The 20,932-nt window shown below is 42.8% G+C and overlaps 1 protein-coding gene across 1 annotated transcript in view; it reads right to left on the bottom strand.

Annotated features, from left to right (window-relative positions):
* Window positions 1–19,069, bottom strand: part of syne1a (spectrin repeat containing, nuclear envelope 1a) — a 96,486-nt gene extending 77,417 nt beyond the window's left edge. The window contains exons 1-35 of the mRNA XM_010794282.1: window positions 19,064–19,069; window positions 18,651–18,809; window positions 18,262–18,426; window positions 17,916–18,050; window positions 17,460–17,621; window positions 17,117–17,325; window positions 16,907–17,015; window positions 16,633–16,797; window positions 16,382–16,549; window positions 16,077–16,241; window positions 15,527–15,667; window positions 15,277–15,437; window positions 14,735–14,891; window positions 13,405–13,632; window positions 13,224–13,322; window positions 12,802–12,989; window positions 11,581–11,704; window positions 11,268–11,434; window positions 10,941–11,094; window positions 10,148–10,803; window positions 9,657–9,836; window positions 9,285–9,438; window positions 8,700–8,858; window positions 7,845–8,027; window positions 7,634–7,735; window positions 7,259–7,462; window positions 6,677–6,884; window positions 5,722–5,834; window positions 5,015–5,220; window positions 4,772–4,933; window positions 4,394–4,673; window positions 3,656–3,828; window positions 2,610–2,919; window positions 2,047–2,211; window positions 130–489 (exon numbers count right to left, since the gene is read on the bottom strand). Of these exons, the coding sequence (XP_010792584.1) occupies window positions 130–489; window positions 2,047–2,211; window positions 2,610–2,919; window positions 3,656–3,828; window positions 4,394–4,673; window positions 4,772–4,933; window positions 5,015–5,220; window positions 5,722–5,834; window positions 6,677–6,884; window positions 7,259–7,462; window positions 7,634–7,735; window positions 7,845–8,027; window positions 8,700–8,858; window positions 9,285–9,438; window positions 9,657–9,836; window positions 10,148–10,803; window positions 10,941–11,094; window positions 11,268–11,434; window positions 11,581–11,704; window positions 12,802–12,989; window positions 13,224–13,322; window positions 13,405–13,632; window positions 14,735–14,891; window positions 15,277–15,437; window positions 15,527–15,667; window positions 16,077–16,241; window positions 16,382–16,549; window positions 16,633–16,797; window positions 16,907–17,015; window positions 17,117–17,325; window positions 17,460–17,621; window positions 17,916–18,050; window positions 18,262–18,426; window positions 18,651–18,809; window positions 19,064–19,069 (6,477 nt within the window). The remainder of the gene's footprint in view (window positions 1–129; window positions 490–2,046; window positions 2,212–2,609; window positions 2,920–3,655; window positions 3,829–4,393; window positions 4,674–4,771; window positions 4,934–5,014; window positions 5,221–5,721; window positions 5,835–6,676; window positions 6,885–7,258; window positions 7,463–7,633; window positions 7,736–7,844; window positions 8,028–8,699; window positions 8,859–9,284; window positions 9,439–9,656; window positions 9,837–10,147; window positions 10,804–10,940; window positions 11,095–11,267; window positions 11,435–11,580; window positions 11,705–12,801; window positions 12,990–13,223; window positions 13,323–13,404; window positions 13,633–14,734; window positions 14,892–15,276; window positions 15,438–15,526; window positions 15,668–16,076; window positions 16,242–16,381; window positions 16,550–16,632; window positions 16,798–16,906; window positions 17,016–17,116; window positions 17,326–17,459; window positions 17,622–17,915; window positions 18,051–18,261; window positions 18,427–18,650; window positions 18,810–19,063) is intronic.
* Window positions 19,070–20,932: the final 1,863 nt, after the last annotated feature.

Here is a 20,932-nt window from a genome sequence, read left to right on the forward strand (position 1 = left end):
CCAATCTCAGTCGAACAGAGTTTTTATAATTAATAATTTTTAATAAACTAAATGAATACTGAACTGAATACGAGTAAACAACAGTGAATAATTAAAACGTTAAGCTGACATTTACTCATGTTACCATACCTTAGCCAGCTGCCATCCCTCCACTGCCTCCTCTCCGTTGCTCCGCCCCTCAGCTCTGATCAGCTCCTGGCTCCACCCCCTCAGACGTCCATCCAGCTCCTTCAGCTCGTCTTCCAGCTGGGCGGTCAGACGCTCATATTCCTCCTCTGAGGCTGCAGCAGAGGCCAGGGCCCCCTCCAGGCCATCCCTGGCCCTCAGAGCGGCCCCCTCCCACTGCTCCAGAGCCTGGGACAGCGCCCCCAGTTGGCGGTCCATGGCCTCGCAGCCGCCCGCCGCCGTGTGCTCCGCCGTGGACGCAGCGCTCCTACGAACCCGGCTGAGGCGCTCTCGGCCCTCCAGCAGCCGACACTCAACGCGCTCCTGAGGAGATGGGAGATATGAGACAAAGTTGCTACGGAAACTGTGGCTACGGAAACAGCAAACTCCGATTCTATTTAAAACTGCCTACATAGACTTCACATATCTCCTGCTCCATCCCTTGCTGCTCTTTGAAAGTGCCTTTGAAGCTTCACTTCTGATGTCCTGTATTTTTATTTGCCATCAGAGTATTCTCTCACAATAACTAATTTCATCCAACGCCTGTATCACACCCCCTCCCCGTCTCTCATTCTCTGTGAAAGGTAGCACTTCAGAGGATGAGGGTGGGAAGAGAAAACACTTGAGTGTGATGTGATAGCATTGAACTGATGGATTAAAAGGGAGAAAAAAAACAGCAGCTGATCATTTTTGTGTGTGAGAAGAAATACCACACATTAACCTTGAGACCATGAATGGAAAATGAAAACGGCGCAACTAGCTTGTATAGACAACAAATTATATTTGCTCTTCTACTGAAATGCTTCACACCGCGCCTTTACAAACACAGATATATATAATGTGATAATTAGGGCCCCTGTGTGAAATTGATATGCAAATCAATATCTCCTCACATATTTTCTCACCTCCGTAATTGCAGAATTATAGAACAGGGAGAAGCTTAGGCATTAATTGCACTGCTCTTCCCTTGTACCGTTTTACATGGTAATAGACCGACTTAGTGTCTGTAAAATGTGCCGGGAGAGATTGAGATACTTGGCTGTGATATGGGAACAAATTGAAAACCAATTCCAATTCAGTACATAGTTTGCCCTCCTTCATAGCGGGAGTCCATTAAGATTAGATGGGTTCAGATAATTCAGCAATCAGTTACCTTAGCAACAGACTATACCTTCTAACAGGGTGAAGTTTTCTACTAGAACATATACTTGAAGCATGTGGAAGACTTATCCTGATAGGAGTTTCAATAGCTTTCTCCATTTAAAGACTCTGAAAATAAAAACAGATGCTGTACAAATCACTGGGTTGGATTATTATATTATGTACCCTTGTGGTGTAGAATACTGAGGGTAAGACTATTATAATCACACAAGTAATTAGCGGCTGCTTAAATTGCTACAGTAATCACAAAAACTTTAGACCTTGAAGTGTTTCCTCTTTTTTTTTTTATCTGAACATCTGCAATTCCATGACAACTGTGCAAGATCCTTCTGATTATATATTTTTGTGTGAAACGATTAAAACCTCCACTCAATAGACCTTGAGATGAGACTGTTTACTCAAATGGTCCAAACTATTTTTACAAGGAGAGACACATTTGATTTAAAATACATTAAGTTCAAATAAAACAGTCTCCTTTGTTTGACAATAACGTCAAAGTAATGAAATAACAGCTCATCTATGTCCACTCTGAAGCACAATAGGCTTGTCTCCTGTCAGACTTGGTATACTATTATCTGTCAACACGTGGATCAGAATTTTTTTTTCAGGATTGTTTTATTTACTTTTTTTCCCTTGACAATAGTGCATACAAAGCAAACAAAAGGAGCGTCAGCCGGCATCAACAAGGGGATTTCTTTGTATGTGGACACCATGCCTTACCCTCACTTCTGACAGCTTCTTTTTGATGGAGGCAGAGTCTCCTGATGTATCAGACCAGTGATGCAGCTCCTCGCCGGCAGTCATCAGCCAATCAGTGAGCTCCCTCACAGCCTCCAGGTACGCTTGGTGTTCCAACACCACGGCCTGTGCTAGACGTACTCTCTCCTACAAACAAAGACAGAAATAGTTATCAATGTACTGGGTGACTGTGGCTGCGAGGGAGTGCGGTCGTCTTTCAACCAGAAGGTTGTGGGTTCGATCCCAGCCCATGCAGTCAACATGTCGCTGTATCCTCGGGCAAGATACTTAACCCTGAGTTGCTCCCGATGGCATGCCCAACGGTGTGTGAATGTGTATGCATGTTAATTCCTAGAGTAAGGTACACTGCTCTGTATGAATGGGTGTGAATGGGTGAACTACATGTAGTATGTAAAGCACTTTGAGGGGTCTTAAAGACTGGATAAAGCGCTATATAAGTACAGTCCATTTACCATTAGTATTATTAAAAGTATCTCACTTCAGATTTTTGGTAAAATGCAATATAAGATGAAGTAACATCGCACCTCCACCAACGCTGTGAGGTCATCAAACTGCACCTGCAGTTGGGTGCGGGCGCCATGATTAAAACTTGCATCGCCAGTCTTTTTGAACAGTTCTCTGGCTTTTTCTTCCAGGCTGGACAGCGCCACCTGGTGGTCCTCCAGGTCAGCCAGCAGGGCTCTGAGTCTCTCCAGCTGCGAGGCCTTCTCTCTGGGCCCTGGCTGGGGGGTGAGAGGGGCGCGCACCTCCCTCTCTACAGCCTCCATCCAGCAGCGCAGCAGGGCAGCACCCTCCAGGTAACCCCCCCACTGCGTCACGGTCCACTCTAGGCGACTGGAGGAAAGACAATAGATCTCTGTGTTAGTGTGTAACTGACACATATGGGAATTAGAGTTTTTGAATAAACAGAGAACATATGAATAAATATGAGGAGTACCCAACATCTGGGGAGTTTTTTTTTATAACCCTAAAACTATTTTGAGACTGCTGAACTTTTGTTGATCTGAATACTCTTATCTGTGAGCTATACAGTATGCAGATTTATACACATTTTCAACAAAAAATAATAATGGTATTTCCTTTTCTGAGTGGTTCAACAAAAATGTTTTATACAAATTTAAATTCAATATGATTACTTTAAACTCAATTTTTGTACATCAAATCTGGACATAAAATGCTCAATATAAATACAGAGTGTGTGTGTATTTTTTTTACTGTTAAATAGTGGAACAGTATATATTTCATACCAATGATATAGCCAAGAAATCTAAATTGTCTGTTATACTGGCTTAGTGGCTTATCCCCTTTATCCTGTTTCAATCACATACAGGCTAAGATTCACACCCACATTCATACTGGCCATCTGTTACCCCTGCATGGACAAATAACGCCAATATTCCCACACGCACGCACGCACGTACTGTACATTAGCAGACACACACACACACACACACACACACACAACACACACACACACACACACACACACACACACACACACACACACACACACACACACACACACACACACACCTCAACTCTAGGTGAGGAAACAAAAGGAGCCGTCTACCTGTGGCAGCTCATGGCAGTCACAAGCAGCGTGGCCCAAGCATCCTCTACTTCCTGTAGCTGAGAGCGGACCACTTCCTGTCCAGGGGCTCCATAGCTGCGCAGGGCCAACTCACCCTTACCCATCGCCATATTCAGCTTGACCTCCCCCTCCCCCTTCAAAAGCAGGATGTCCTGTTCAAACAAAGCGGGGTCAGATTGGACTTGATTAAGAAATCAGTTGTTTGGAAACTTTCTCAAGCAAACAGCCCCCTCTTGTGTTAACCAGAACAACTGTAGACTGTAATAGCAAACTAAAAAAAGAAACGTAACATTATATTACAGCTGAGCATGTCATCGACTTTTGAAATAATAGGTATGATTCAACAGCTAAGTCCTCCAAATGATTCCCATCATACTAATAGTAAAAGCATGAAAAAGCTTTAAGAGGATGCAGTGCAGGCTTGTTACGTTACTTTTCGTTTTAAAGATTAGATCAATTCTGGTGAACAAAGAATAATTTGTTCAGTTTTAAAGCTGACGTGTGATTATTTGTGAAATTATTAGTTAAAAAAAAAAAAAATGTATGTTGTATTGTTAATATATGTACAAGAAAAAAATCAATACACCTAAATACATTTAAAATGGATTAATTAGGAAAAAAAAGATTCCAAAAACTTCATGCATTTTAATAAATTAAATATTCCATGGAAATTACAGATATGAAATAGTCTACTAGCAAGAGAACAACACCTCTCACCTGCACAGTCTCCAGCCTCTGCTCTAACTCCTCTTTGGTCCCCATGGTGCTGTCTACTGTCCCCAGCCTCTCTTGGATCTCCTCTAGCCAGGCCCAAACCGCTTGGAGGGTCTCTGCGAAGGCCTGGCTCTCTTGGCAGCCCCGCAGCTTCTCCCTGGATGTCTTTAGGAGGGCCTGGTGCTCCATCTGGAGCTGGCCTGTCACTCTGACCTCTCCTCCTGACCCGCGGCCTGCTTCAGACAGAGACTGGGCCTCCTGGCAGAGACGCTCCATGGACTCTCTTGCAAGAGACAGTGATATGTTATGAAGAACATTTAACAGCCCACGCTATGGCATGTATAACATTTGGCCTCAAACACCCACATACTATATACATACCTTCTTGCATGCAGCTCCTTATGGAGGTTTTCCATCCTCTCCAGCTCTTCTGCGGTGTCTGGGGTTCCTTGCTGGCACTCCACTCCAAAAACACGCTCTCTCTTGAGGCTGAGATCCATCTGCTTCAGCCAGTCTCTTACACCCTCCACATAGTCATTAAAGCTGAAAAGGAGTGGATGCATTTTTCTATTTAATTCAAATTCCTTTACTTTGACACACAACACAACAAGAGTGATGACTTACTGTTTAAGAAGGTCAATGCTCTCTTCCAAGTCTCGTCGGCTCTGAGAGCAGCTGTCCAGGTAGTTCCTCCACTCCCTCTGACAGGAGGAGAGATGCTCCTGGACCTGTGCCGCTCCAGCTTTAGGCAGGTGGAGCTGGAGCCTCCCGGCCTCCTCACAGACCTTAGAGAGACGCTCCTCACCCTCTGATGCCCGCTCCACTGACCCCTGTGGATGTAGGAGGAGGAATATGTAGCTAATAAAAACGTGTATGTCCCTGCACATTTCAATTAAAGAAAGAAATAGATGTATAACAATCTTTGAGTAAGTAACACATACCTCCCTAAGAAGCTACACAGAGTTATTACTCTCAAGTCTGACTATGGGAGTATTTGTACTTCCATTTCAACTCCCATAAATTCCCAAATGTTTGTTAAATTCAAGCCCAGATTAAGTTTCATCCAATTAAGTATTAACGACACATGGCAGGACTTTTCGATGACCTTCATCAAGAAGTTCACAAAGTAAATAATGTTGAGGATACAAAATTCATTGTTACAATAATTACTGTTAACTGACAATACAACTTTATTAGGTGTGTCAAAGTTTGACATCACCTGATAACATCAAGAAGTTATTGAAACCTAAGAGGCCTGCCCTCTATATGCTTTTGGTTTACTGCTCCATGAAAAATACATTTAAAAGTATGACATTAAAGTTCAACGTTACCTTTAGTCTTTGCAACTTGGCATGAAGGATGGCATCATCTCCTGATTGGTTAGAGCAGTCTTTCAGCTCCGACTTCACATCTGTGAGCCGGGAGTGGAAGTCTTGGACGAGCTCTGCTCGGAGGAACAGAAACAACAGGTAAGCTTAAAGCTAAATAAAAACGGTGACAAGTTGAGAAAAACTGATGTATGGTTAAGTATTTAACAGCAAAGAAGGGAGGAGAGTGATGAGAGGCGATGTGTTGAGGCAGATGGGAAGTGTGGGTGTGTCAACGCTGTGCAGCGCTGGGTTACCTTGGCAACAAGCCCAAAATGAGTCCCTCGAGAGCAGATGTGACGAGAGCAACATTACTCTCCGTGGCACAGGTGTGTGTCTGAGCAATGGGAGCGCACCGGTGTACCAGACAGTGTGTGTCAATGAGTGTGAGTGTAGTGGGCGGATTGAGTGTGCCCTGGGGAAAGATGTAGGATAATCAACACTAAATCTGTTGCACCACTAACATGAACGAATGACAATGCATCATGAGTTGTGCACTATTTCAATGGATGATTATGAGATTTTAAGTGCTATTAAAAATGTGTACTCCTACTTAGAGGAAAAACTGTTTCAGTGGTTTTATAGTTTTCATTATGTAAGCTGTTCAGTCTTAATCCAGTCCTTGTTAGTGTTTATCATATTAAGTCAACATGTTCAATGAACATTTTTAATGTTTCATATATGAAACACTTATATAGTCGAGCCAAAGTATCAACTCATTTCTTGTAGTCAGATAACTTTAACTGAAATAAGTAAGTTACTCCCATCCTGACTGTGCTCATTGTGTGATGCTGCGGTAGCTCTGATGTGTCTTGAAGCACAGAAAACAAAGGAAAATAACAGTCTATAATATTTTGTCTCCTCTTTTTAGTGTTTAAAGACATCAGTGTCCCCATAATTCCACATTCCTATCTCTTACCGTTGAAGTGGAGCTGTAGCCCGTCCTGCAGGCTGCCTCTGGTCTTGGCACAGCGCTGGGCGACAGCCTCTGTTCGCTTGGCGATGGAGGTGAGGTCAGAGGAGAGGAATGAGAGCTCCTGAGAGGGGTGAGATCTGCACAGGGCACTCAGAGAATCTCTAGCCGAGTCCATGTCTGCCCTCTGTTGCTGCACCACACTCTGCAGGTCCTGTACATGAAAAGGTGGAAGATCGCAACTAACTTAATCCATCTCCCCTCACAAATCTATGGTCTTCAGGTTATGTAAAAACCTGAAGTGCCTGACTACAGCTAGTGTTTGGTTTATTCATTATGGGCTACTGTAGTAACATGGTGGTGCTACTGTACATGGGTTCTTAGTGGGAAAGAACTCGCCCCCTATGTACTGTAGATATGCTAACAAAAAACTACAATACTTAGTTTCATGTGATAATACACTCATAAAAAACATAGTTATGATTATTATAAACCATCTCTGCCTTGTTAATGGATGGTCGATAGTGGTGTGAAGTTACAGGGATAGCGGAATTATTGTGTTCTTGTATCCCTTTGAAAGTGTCGTACCTTAACTGTACCAATGTCTTCAGGAGAAGTAGCTTCAGTGAGGTCAGATAAGGAACCCTCGACCGCCACCAGCCGCTCGGACATCTGGGACATGAGGTCCTCCAGTCGCTGCTTTTGGAAACTGAAGTAGGTCAAAGTGTGTTTGGCCTGGTTGTACACTTCATGTGCATGGGCCATTTTCTTCCTCAGGTCTGACTCCAGGACCTGGTTATAAAACCAAAAATCCATATAAATATATTTCTATATTCATTTTAGGCACATGTAATTAGTATTTGTGTTTGTATTTCCACATCAGGCTTAGTAGACAATTGGAAAATAAGTATTTCTCGTAAAAATGTCAGAATAATCCTCCCAAATGTGTCTTCCATTCCATACCTGCATTTGTAACGGGGTTTCCTGCAGTTTGGCCCGCTCCTTCAGCTCTGCCACTCTCTCCTGCAGGGTGTCCAGCCTCTGCTCCCTCTTCTCAACCTCAGCCTGCAGATCAAATTACCAAAGAATTTAATTAAATCACGCCTGCTAAGAACTCATTCTGAATATTATCACACCATCATCCTTTTATACATTCTGTCCAGTGGGCTCTGACCTGAAAGGTGGCAAGATGGGTCTCTGTCTGCTCTTTATCGCTGAGATTGGTCACACTGTCATTGAGATCAGCGATGGAGTTGGCGGCCCATTGGTTAATATCCTGCTCCATGGATTTCAGGTCATCCCACAGAGATACACAGTAGCCCAGTCTCTCTGTGTTGGTTTGTATTTTCTCTGAGACCTAAAGGAACAGAGACCAGAATTGTATCTGAGTACAGCACAGAATACGTCTCAATCAACAGGAGAGGTAAGATCTCCCTCCCTCTTGTGTTTAGTTTTCCCTCTCTTTAACAAGGGACGGTATGCTTTACTGGGAGATGGAAGGAAAACAAGGCCTAATTGGTTTGACAGATGTGGTGATGAGAAGTGAGAGAGAGAAAGGGAGAGAGGGGGAGACAGAAAGGCAGATAACACGTCTAGACGTGTTTGTATTTCTGTCTCATTTGTGACAGCTGAGCAGCCCCTTAAACTAAATCCCTCAAGAGGAGAAAATGGAAAAAGAAAAAAACTGAAATAAATATCATTTAAAGAAGCGAAGCTCAAGTGTTTGGCAGAGCTGTAATCTGGAAGACATAATTGATTTCCCCCCTCAATAGTCAAATGAGAACAACACCACAAATCTCTTTATACTCTTCATAGTCATTATCATGTTTCGGCACAGGGAGAATTCATGAAGGACCAAGTGTGTGGATGAGGAGAATTCATTAATGTCAAAAAGTATTATTTCACCATGACTGACCAGGTAGATAGAGGATGTATCATGCATTTCCCTCAATAAAAAAACCGCCCATTGACTTCCGCTGTCAGGCCCTCTTTCCTCAAACAGGTGCATGTGTTATTGACTACCACTCACCTCCAGCCACTGGTCCCTTAACATCTCCATGTCTCTCTGGAGGGAGTTCGCATCAGAGTTGGGAACCTTCTCCAGCTCTCTCTGCAGGTCCTCCACTGTGCAGATGAGCTGGTCCATGTCTTCCTGTTTTTCTCTCAGCTCGGCTTGCACCGTGTCATGCTAAAGAGACAGGGAAGAGTGCAGAAGGAATGACAACAGGCCGCCACTAGAGGGAGAGATACTGTATGAACAGGGAGGGTACAGTATAAGGGGTTTGTTGTTGAAATGCAGTTCTATTGATGAGAGTTTGCAGGAAAAAACTGCATATTACATTCTGAGACGTCTAAATCAATAACTGCATAATAACATAGTGCAGACGTTTGGGAAAAAACTGATTGTTAATGCTCAGTTGGTATATCAGGAAAGATATAGACTAGTTATACACAAACAATATAAGAAAGATTTGAAGAATGGAATATCTGTCCTGACATACCTTTGTTTGTTTTGATGTGTGAATCATATCTATACATCTTGTGCAATAACTGCATTATTTGAAAGAAATATCCAAAACAATTCATAATTTTCTCATGAAAAAAAAGTACTAACTCGTGTAAAAGTCCTTTTGGCCTCCTGAGCATTGTGGTTGTGGTCGGGCAGATTGTGAGCAACAGCCTGAGCGTTCTCCACCACAGTGGTGAGGATTGACTTCAGGTGGTGGAACTGGCGTAGAAGATCAACCACAACTCCACTCTGTTCCTGACTGCATTATAAAAGAGAGTAATAAGGTCAAGACTATCACTTGGCATATCAATTTGTACTAGATATAAAAGGAAAATACAACATAATTTGCAACTGCTGTTTAACTATTGTGTTTCTATATTTAAACGATAAATTATTCTGCACAGTAGGACCAAAAACAAACATAGACAAGATGTACAGTATGAGTTAAAATCCTTCTCTGCCTTCCCCCGTCCTCACCCATTGTTGATCAGAGTCCTGACGTCCTCCCAGGCAGTCTTCACCAGCGCTACCTCCCTGAGAGCCTCCCCAGCCAGCTCACTGTCTCTGAGGGCCAGCTGGCTTCCCTTCTCCTCTAACCACCGCTGGGAATGCTGCAGGGACTGGAGCTCATCCTCCAGCTGGACGAAAAAACGCAGCCTGGGAGAAATAGATGCAGGACACAACAATGGGGATTACTACCCTGATTCCAACATATTATACACATTTTTTCACATTTAAAAAGATATTTTGGCTCCATTTATATAGAGGAATATTCGCAGTTTGGCTTACAGTAGGTGTGTGAATGAATAGCTTAGAGGGTGCACTTGAAAATGACAAAGTATATTCAACAATATGGAAGACTTACAAAAACTCTTTAAGTTGTTGGTAAACTTAAAGTTATGATCATTATTTGCTACAACCAAATATATATTTAGGGGCCTGAATTGTGTTGATAACCATTTACAAACCTTTTTTGAAAGGCATGTACAGTGATCTCTCTGGCCCCCTCTTGCCTCGCTTCATTGTCCAGTTTGTTCAAATTCTTCATCACCTCCTCCTTCCTCTCCCTGAAAGAGGTCCATAATGCTCCTAAAGCGTCTGCTTCGCTCTGCCTCCACCCCACCCCCCTCTGCACCTCCTCTAGAGCCATCATCAAGGCCACTGCCTGTCCCCGGCAGGAGGTTCTTCCCTGAGGGTGGCTCAGGTCTCTGTGAGCCTGCCACTCTGCCCCACTCAGGTGAAGGTGTGCCTTGCTCAGCTGCCCATCCAACCCGACTGCCTCCGCCTCTAGCCTGGCCACGTCTTTAGCCACTTCCCCTATTCCATGGTGCAGCTCTTCAGCTTTGGCGCGGTCCCAGCTCCCCCGGCCCTCCACTGCCTCATGAAGGCAGCGCACAGTACGAACTGCAGCTTTATGCTTCTCAAGGAAAGTCTTCAACTGATTCAGGCACTCTTTACGGAGGAGCAAGAGGCGCTGGGATTCACTCAGGGGCTGCAGGCAGTCCTCTCTCCAGCCTTGGAGCTGCTGTTGGGCCTCCGAGGTGGAGCAGTGAAGCAGGGAGGACTCTCTTTGCTGAAGAGTCTCTCTCAGCGATGCATGTGCCTGTAGCTGCACCTCATGCTCCTGCAACAAGGTGCTTCAATTAGACACATTTACATTAGCTCCTACAGCAATCAATACAAACTTGCTTACTCTAACTACTCTCATATACAAAACCTATGAAGGACATCTTTGTTGACAGCAAAGTATTGATTTCTCACCTTCAGCTGACTAATTGCAGCCTCAAGATCAGCAATATCAACCTGGGAAGAGCTTCTCAAGCCAGACAGGAAGTGTTCACTCCTTTGGGTCAGAGTCAGCAGTGCCTGATCAAATTGTTCCAGCTTTGACAACTGACACTGCAGCAGCTCAAGTCTAAAAGAGTGGAGACAGGCAGTTTAGATTAAGATAATTACTATTGTTACATTAGTGGTTTATCTTAACAAAACAAACACCACTGAATTGAACCACAACATTTCGCGGGTTGAATTATGGAGGGATAAAGTAAAATAATAAAAAATTTGTATGAAAAGTTAAACAAGAGTTACCGATGTGATATGCTGTTCTTCACAGAAGTGCATCTTTCCTCTAGTTGCGCGAGATCGTAGCTGAGCACTTCAACACGAGTTTCAGATGCTGTTGGGTACAGACACAGAGCGAGATTCACAAGCCCCTGCAGAAGAGCCTCATATGATGCCGTCTCCCCCTGCATTTCCTGGATGGGTGAAAAAAAATGAGGAAACACAAAAACAGCAGGAAACACTCTGAATTAGGTGAAGCAAAACTGAAAAAAGGGAAGAAAAAACACAAATGCAAAATGCTCTTAGTGAATAACAAGCAAGAAATATAAAAATGATTCACCTGCACGTTGAGTAGTTCATTCCTGAGTTTTTCTTTGTCTGCAGAAAGCAGGTCAGTGTCTGGACAGCAGACAGACTCACACCTGTTCAGCCAGCTTTTCATGGACGAACTCTCTTTTTCAAATCTGCAGAGACAATACATTACAGACAAATGAATTCAAATGAAATACAATTTATGCAGCACCATTTTGAAAATTATTATAATAAAAGCTGATCTAACAATAGATTGATAATAGCATTCTGTTTACACACGCGCGCACACACACACACAGTACAGTGTGTGGTTTTTCTGTTATTATCTGACCAAGCCTCAGTATCATTGACAGGGTCATAATAGGGCAACCATATCTTGCCAGAGCACCCAGACCTGTAAGTAATCCCTCATCAAAACACCTGCAGGGGAGAAGATTGAGGATCACACAGACCCAGATACACACACAGACACATACTGTATAAACTCAGCTTAAGTTAAGCAGCAAACATGTAAATGGTTATTATAACAAAAGTCACTGACTTAATAAAATAAAACAAGCACCAAGCTTTAACTCTCTAAACAGCTACAGCGTGACTGAGACGGAAGAGACAGAAACAATTGCTCCAATCTATTCTCCAAGTCTATTGTGTGATCAAAGAAAGCGATGAGAGAAGCATATTATTAGAATAGAAATGCTCAGGCTGACTGAGACAGACAGATTGAGTCAAAGACAGAATCTCGCTTCCCTACACCGCACGAAGATAAGGGAATAAAAGAGGAAATTGGCATAGAAAGAGAAATTCAGCAAAAAGAGCAGAGGCACAATAGAAGGGAAACCGCAATGTTTATACAATCAGAATAAGATACATGTGTTGAAGAAACAAAACAGACATTATTTTATCAAAATGAAATCCTTTTTGAGCCAGATAACATTTGTTTGTGCAATGTGACAAACTCCTCAATTGTCAAACACTCCTCTTGTAAGTGTTTAAGGGACACACACGAGGTAGAGAGCACGACTGTTTGCACAGCTAGGCATCGCAGCAGCTGGCAAAACATCCTGGATACAATCTTAGCTAAGCTCATGATGACTAAAGAGAGGACTTGTTACACAAAAAGAGACACTTTCAGATAAACATGCAAGTGAAGGTTTTTTTTTCCTTAATTTTAGTAACATCGTTTTTTTGGCAACTTCCCCAACCTTCTAAAAAATGCATTAACATAGGCTCACATAACTGTTTGCCGTACCTTTGCCACAATGACAGAAGGCTCTCTAATGTAGATTGCTTTTCTGCTGCCTTTTCCAAAAATTCTCCCTGTTGCTTCTGGAGGTTAGCCACCTCTCCCTCCAGCTGGCTGCCCTCTGCAAGCCTCTTCATGGCTGAACACAGAGCCATCAGTCTGGGGTTCAGCTGCTCAACCGCCTGGCAGACATCCTGGAGGAAACAGATATGTGCTTGTCATCAGCTCTGTGGACTAACAAGTAAACTCTTGAATACAGCTTTAAACGAAGAAGATTACAGGTAAGAAATGTTAATATAGTTTAGGTTTGAAAAAAATAAAGAAAATGTAATCCCTTCAGATTAGTTAGTTTGTTGTTAGTCAACCTAACATTTCACACAGATCATTCCAAATAATCACATTCAGGCATACATTGAATTTCATCTCACCATATGATCCTGGAGGCTCTTGTATGTCTCAGATGATGATGAGCAGTATGTGAGAGGACAGTCGAGCTTCTCTTTTAGGTCACTCGTTGCCTTCTTGCACTGACAATGACAAAAAATGCACTTACTCAAAAATGTACCTTAATTCACAATTTCTGCACCTCTCTATTGTGTTGCTGCATACCTGCTCAAAGTTCTCATTGTATCTCTGCCAGTAGGAGGCGCTCTGGATGAGCTGCCCCCCCAGCTGTTCTGCTCTCCCCTTCAACTCTTCCCAGCAGCGCCTCATCTGTGCGAGTCGTGTCCGGACACGTCCGGCCTCTCCAGGGGTCACAAACCTAGAGAGAGCCTCACAGTCTGCCTCCATGTGGGCCAGAGCTGCCCTCCTCTCTTCTAAACTGTCTGCCACAGCCTGTAGGGATGCAACGGCAGAGGAATGCTGATCAGGAAGGAAGTAAAAGAGGCTTGTTTTGGGAGAAATACAATAAACAACATACACCGAAAAACAGTAGGAGAAAAAACATGTGATGAGACTTTGCTATGTTTTATCTCAATAGATTCCTGTGTCTATCACCAATACAAAATGTGTCTCTTCAGATTCGTAAAGATCCAGAAAAATTCAAGGTGATGGAACAAAAAATAACCAACAGTGCTGTTTCTGGATGCATGAGTTCTTTAACTCACAAATAACCAAATGGCAGCTGCAGGACTTCTTAAATCCTGTTATCTATAATGTTTTCCGGGAGAACGACAAGGCTGTGGTCTGTCAAATTAGATTATATTTCATTCAATATGATCAATTTATTTTCTGTATCTTAGTCTTCACTGCAGCTCTGACCCAATTTTCCCCTAGGGTTTCATTAAAATAAAAATCGTATTTTATCTTAATCTTAATAACCCTCAGGGCACCCCAAAACACTACATGCACACGGCCAGGAAGCTATCTTTTTTACCGTGATGGGTACCACTTTATAATAAGACTACCCTTATAAAGGGTTTACAAATAGTTTGTAATTCATTTATTAATCAGGTTGTGAACACTTTATAAATCATTAATAAGCTTTTATAAGACATGAGGTAAACAGGGCAACTGTGACCGGTTGCTTGCCAAATAGTGAGCCCACATGTATCTGTACTGCTAAGCCTTATATTGGCTACTTAGCGTACTTCGTATTCTTCATCAGCCAGCATCCTTGGTATGTATTTGTTCACTGAGTTGATTCTCGCTAAGTAGCCAATATAAGGCTTAGTCCTGTTGCCAAATAGTGAGCCTGTGTTGATGTATGAAAACTATGTTCTGGTTTATAAATGGTTCTTAATGATTAATAAAGTGTTTACAACCTAATTAATAACCTAATTATAAACCCTTTATGAATCCTTTATAAGGGTAGTCTCATTGTAAAGTGGTACCCCGTGATGTACTACTGTATGTAAGTGTTTGGATTTTTTGTTGTAAATACCAGAAGATGATTGAAGAAGTAGTGAAAAATAAGGGGCTATAAAGGCTGTCCTACCTCCACTGTGATGATGTGTTTGTCCAGAGGATCTAAGGAGGAGGTGGAGCTGACAGCCTCAAGCTCTTTCTCTGTCTCATTGATCCACTGAGAGAAACCCTCTGATTCACTGCTGAAGCGCTCCCACCACATACACATCATCTCCACCTGGACAACACTGGCAGACAAAAGATAAGACATGTTGTATACATAGAGGGCTGAAAACAGACAAGCACACAACAATTGAGAATCGTGAATTTGTAATCGATTAATCTTGTCTTTATCTAAGTTCAATTTACATTTTCTATTTCAAGGCTTTATTGTCATGTGCACAGTAGCAGTGTATATATATATAAATATTTAAGCCCCTCCAACAATGCAACATTATATATATATATATATATATATAGGATACAAACAAATAAAACCAATAAAATAGTGCAAGAAATAACAGAATAGAAATAAAATAGTGCAAGAGAATGTTGAAAATATGTCTGAGGAGAATACAGCTTAGTCCATATAATTTAAGGGGGTGGGAGGCTTTGGATAAGGATGGGACATACTTCTTGTTGAGGTGGTCTTGAAGTTGTGCGACTGCTTCTCTGGTGGTCTGGGCGTGCTGCAGAAGAAGAGTTTGGTTTTTTGGACCGAGCTGAATGTCTGCTGCCTTTTCCAGGAGGAGATCCGCTCGCACAGAACACTCCTCAACCTTTGTGAGGAGCTCCTACGGATGAGAGAAGCCAATGTCTTATATGAGTGAATGCAGAACAAACACTATATGCATGCAAATACACATGTACTGCACATACACACCTTGGTATGCTCCAGTTCAGTTTTCAGGCTGTCCACGCTGTTGAAAATAAGTTCTTTGTGCAGCTCATTGTTGGTGTTACTGATAAACCTCCATACTGTTTCTCTCTCTGCTTCAAAATGCTGCCAGGTGCTCAGAGTTTCCTTGAGGTTATGAAGAAATATCAGAATAAAATCACTGGGTAAATCATAAATCTCTCTCTATGTAATGAACATAGAATCATCTCAAAATCTAACTCAAACATTTAACATTTATCTGTGATGTTTGGAGTATTTATTTTACGTTTTTTACATGTTTTCTTTATAAAAGTTTCGACTCCAGGTATCTTGCAGACACATACGTTTTGGATACACGTGTTGATTTTCTAATCAATTTAAGGACAGTGATAGAAGTGTTTGGAACAAATTACGATAAAATACACATTAACAAATTAGCATGCAATTTAAAAATCAATACTTGGACCAATCAAGGATGACTGCAGGGGAGTGTTGGACTCTCACACATGCTAACGTTAGCAGACTTACACGTTAGAAAACACCAGGCTCAATATACCTGCAGGTTGTGCTCCTTCGCCCCTGATTTGTGGTCGACATCTCTGAAAGCTCCCTCCAGCTGATGTAGAGACTGACTGAGACCCTCGCCTTCCTGCAGCTGGCGGCAGTGGGCCACCAGAAGCTCCGCCTCTCTCCTGTTAGTATGCAGGCGCTTAAGGTGGTGCTATAATAAACATAAAGAAAAGAAAAACAAAATGTCAGAGGAGAAAACAAATAGTTTTGCAGCAGTGGGGAGTGAAGTTTAAGTATCGTTTTAAAAATATCTTACACATCACCACTTTCCTGCCTCCACACTACACACACCTGGTGAATAAGATAAAGTTGTTTGGCCTCCTCCAGCCCCTCAGCATCCAGGATGCTGCTGATCTGCTCCTCAGCCTCCCTTCTCACCCTCAGGACCTCCTCGAGAGCGCCACACACCTCCTCCCTCAGCTCCTCGTACTGGAACATAGCAGAGCCCTCCTCACCCCACTGTGAATGAGGGAAACAGAGGATCAGACAGAAAGAAGGAAACACAAGAGATACATTTTAGTATTCGGAATATGTCAGAATACCTGGCAGAGTGAAGAAAAGAGTGCCCGCAGGTCAGTTGAGAGTTTAGCCAAGGCTGTTCTCTGTCTCTGGACCTCCAGATCAGAGCTAACCTCAGAAAGCCCAGCAAGACGGCTCTCAAGCCACAACAGGCTGTCCTCTCGGGCATCTACTGCTTCCTGCAGAGCCTGGGAATAGTTAAGGCAAGAAGGGAATGCAGGTTTACTAAGACTGAGCAGTAATGAATCATCACATCATCTCTGTGCCGACAGCAGGATATATAATGTGCTTCCTAACCTGAACAGAAGCATCCACTTGTTCCTGATGGCTGGAATTTCTTTCTGTTTCTCTCAAAAGCCTCACCTGCCTCCTCTGGGATGAGAGCCAATCAGAGATCTCACAAAACCTAGAAAAAGGAACTACTTTAAAGCACCTCCAGTAATCAAAATGTCAGGCTTTAAGATGTTGCAGATACCGTCATGTCTTTGAGTTTTTGTCGAGCTTTACCTATCATTCCACTCTTTCCATTTATCAGGGTGATGCTCCAGTTTGAGATAGGTGCTCTTGATTTGCTCTGTAACCTCCTCTACAGTCCTCCTGGTGGAGTCTAGCGTTCGATAAGCCGGGTCGTTGTCAGGTAACTTGTGACACAGATCCTCCATGTTTCTAATCCTCTTCTCACACAGAGTCACAGGTTTGCGTTCCCTGAAAAAAGTCTGGAGATAAGAGAGAAGGGAATGTTAAATGTAGGAGGCTCCAAAGTGATGATGAAGCTGACGTTAAGTGATTTTATCTTTGTTTTATTTCACTCCTGGTTTAATCTACTTTAAGTTTTAAATCCAAGGCTCACTCTGTGCTCTTTGATCACTCGCTCACTGGTGCAGGTGCCTGACAGAGCCTGCATTTCTCTGTCCAGCTCTGATCTGCAGTCTTTTATAATCACAGCCACTCTGCTCCACTCCCCTTCCACTTTTAGACGGAGCAGATGAGACGGTACCTCGCTCTGGATGTCCTGTGGAAAAGACAGAGTAGGACAGACATGGTAGATAAGATATACAGTATAATAAACATGAGTTTCAGTCTCATGTTGTATCCTCTTCAGACACTAAATATCCTCCAGAGAGATTGCGAGTAAACACTGAGAGGGTTGCTTTTTAATCTAACTAGTACAGGTTAATTGGAAACAGACTGGAGGGAACTCTATCAAAGCCAAAGGTCTTCCTGGTTAAGTTAATGAAGTATCGGCTAAGCGCCTCCAGAGATGTACAGTAATTAGTGAGAGTGTTAAAGCGTGGTGACCCCTGACCTTCCAGTGTTTGTGCAGCCTGCGGACAGTTTCTTGCAGACCCTGTTGCTCCTCCTGTGGAAGGATGTCCGTCAGCTCGTCACACGCCTTCAAGAACACGCTCAGCAACCGCTGGTCCAGCTGCCCAAAGAAGTCCTGTCCAGAAAACAAAAAAAGATAAAAGAGAGAGAAGCATTTATTATGTTTCTATTGTTTGCTAGGTCTACAAACAGAGTGACTTGCAGAGTATTTTCAGTACGTTTTGCTGTGCGTCTTTGTGGTCCAGAGAAGATTTAGCAGCCAATATTGTTTTTGTACACATTAGCTTCATGTTTGCCTTTATTTACAGCAGATGTTTTGATCTTACGCTGTGCTTCTTCAGTAATTCCTCAGCATCTCCAGTCTCTCTCAGGCAGCCCTGAGCTTTTTTCAGCACTCTCTCCAACTCTTGTCTCGATTCCTCAAACCTCCTCCTCAGGCAGTTGTTGGCCTCCTCCTGCCTCCTCCACTCCCCCACCTCCTTCAGCAAAGCCTGGGAGGACGGACAGTAGGTGATTGTAACGGGTCTCTTCGGTAATACAGTGTAATTACATTATTTGTCTTATGTCGCAGTGAGACACATGAGTAAGTCATATCTGCACTGTTGCCTCCTGGGTGTTTTGATGTTCTTGTAAAATCATTAATGTAATCAGCGTTGTGGGTAATGCAGTGTCTGTGTGGCACTCTGGTGTAGGAACAAGTCTGTTTCACATTTACCTGCGTTGAGTTCTGTATTTCAGACACTCTCTTCTGAAGCAGGGACAGGTCGAAGTTTCGGAGCACCTTACTGGAAGAGAGCGCCCTCTGCAGAGCGTGGTGATTCCTCTCGATCACTGACAGACAGCGTTTACAGCTCTGCTGCTGGTTTAACAAATCCTGAAGAAAATGTGGAAAGGACAAATATGGATATGCGTCAATAACGGTGTATTTAAATATTAAAATGTCTTCTTTTGAATCAACAAATTGTATTTTAATTGGACAAAAAGGTTACAGTAAAACAAGGTTGTAAGATAAATGTGATATAAATAACTGGGAAATGGTAATGAAATGGCTAAAATAGACACAATAGTGCATATATGATTATATTTCATTGTACATTTTTACAGCCAGGCTCTCTTTCTAGATTTTGCCTTCATTCCTTTGAATACACACACACATTTTAGCCACAAGTCAGAAGACACCTATAAACAGATTATTTTAACCACTTCCTGGATAAAATAAATGATTATAAATGTACCAGAAATATCTATGATTTATGTTGTTTATCTATTAAACTGATGCAAAACTACTAAAATACGAAAAACCTAATCTTCCTACATACCAGTCAGGCTTTTACCTAATAATAATAATAATAATAATAATAATAGCTTAGATTTATATAGCGCCTTTCATGGAACCCAAGGTCGCTTTACAAGGAAGAACAGGGCAAAACAAACATAACAAAACAAAAGGCAATCAGACAACCAGTCAGACAGACAAAGATTAGGGTTCAAAGGCCTTGGTGAACAGATGGGTCTTGAGGGCCCTTTTGAAGGCGCCAAGTGTGGGGATGTTGCGGATCTCCGCAGGGAGAGCGTTCCAGAGGGTGGGGGCTGCCACGCTGAAGGCTCTTTCCCCGAAGGTTCGCAGTTTGGTGCGGGGGGTGGTAAGCAGGCCAGAGTCTGAAGACCGCAGGTTCCGGGGTGGGGCATGTGGGTGAAGGATGTCCGATAGGCACTGGGGGGCATGGGCATGGAGGGACTTGTAGGTAAGGAGGAGGATTTTGAATGATATGCGGGACTTGACCGGCAACCAGTGGAGGTGGATGAGGGTGGAAGTGATGTGCTGCCACGGCTTTGTATGTGTGAGTACGCTAGCAGCACAGTTTTGGACATACTGGAGCCTGTCCAGGGTTTTGTTGGGAACCCCAAACAGGAGACCATTGCAGTAGTCCAAGCGGGAGGTGACAAACGCATGGACTAGGGTTTCGGCAACCGACTCCGAGAGTGACGGTCGGAGTCTTGCAATGTTCCTTAGATGAAAAAAGGCCGATTTGGTCACAGACTTAACGTGGGAGTGGAAGGAGAGGGTGGAGTCGAGGACGACACCCAGGTTGTGGGCTTCAGGAGATTGGGAGATGGAGCAGCCGTCAACCTCGAGGATGAAGTCACCAACCTTCTGGAGCAGCGCCTTGGGTGCCACAACCATGAGCTCTAAACAGAGCTCATGGTTGTGGCACCCAAGGCGCTGCTCCAGAAGGTTGGTGACTTCATCCTCGAGGTTGACGGCTGCTCCATCTCCCAATCTCCTGAAGCCCACNCAGCGTGGTGTCCAGAGTCTTATCCCGTTTTCCCACTTCCTCTGAGGGGACAGCACGGAGGGGGGGCATGAAGAAAGACCAGCACCAGCTTCATCCACACTGGCGTTACTGTTATCACTTGCTCAGTGTCATTTCATTTGACCAAATGTCTTTACATATACATTTAATATATTTTTATTATTATCCACCTTTTAGTTTTATGTCCTTTTATTTAAAACATTCTTTGAGACTTCATCTTCTGGTTCAAATTTCAATAAATATAATTTGTATAATCACTCTTTTGTCTTTATTCTACATGAAAATGTTAGAGATTCCATTCAAATCTGTTGATTATTCATATCTTCCTCAGGCTAGGAATAGTATGTCGAATTTTTAATGCTAAATGTATATCATTTTCTCACAGGATATAGAATGAAACAACACCGGTTTTATCCATTGTGTATGAATGCTTCAGCTCTTCAGATCAACATAGTAAAATGTGAGCATATTCCTAATTGTGTTGGTATGCAGCCTTATATTGTAGAATTTGTTAAATTAAAGCAGCCTTTAATTGTTTGTCCTAAACATAGCAATATATGCTTTTGAAATGTAACATGTCTTTGAAAAATAATAGTATACAGTTTATATTGTGTATCACCTTTAGCTTGAAAATACATATGTGTTTTTTTTATCTATAAAATAAATAGACTGACACTTTATC

This window comes from Notothenia coriiceps, unplaced genomic scaffold, assembly GCF_000735185.1.
Source record: "Notothenia coriiceps isolate Sejong01 unplaced genomic scaffold, NC01 NC01_scaffold00037244, whole genome shotgun sequence".
Lineage (NCBI taxonomy): Eukaryota > Metazoa > Chordata > Actinopteri > Perciformes > Nototheniidae > Notothenia > Notothenia coriiceps.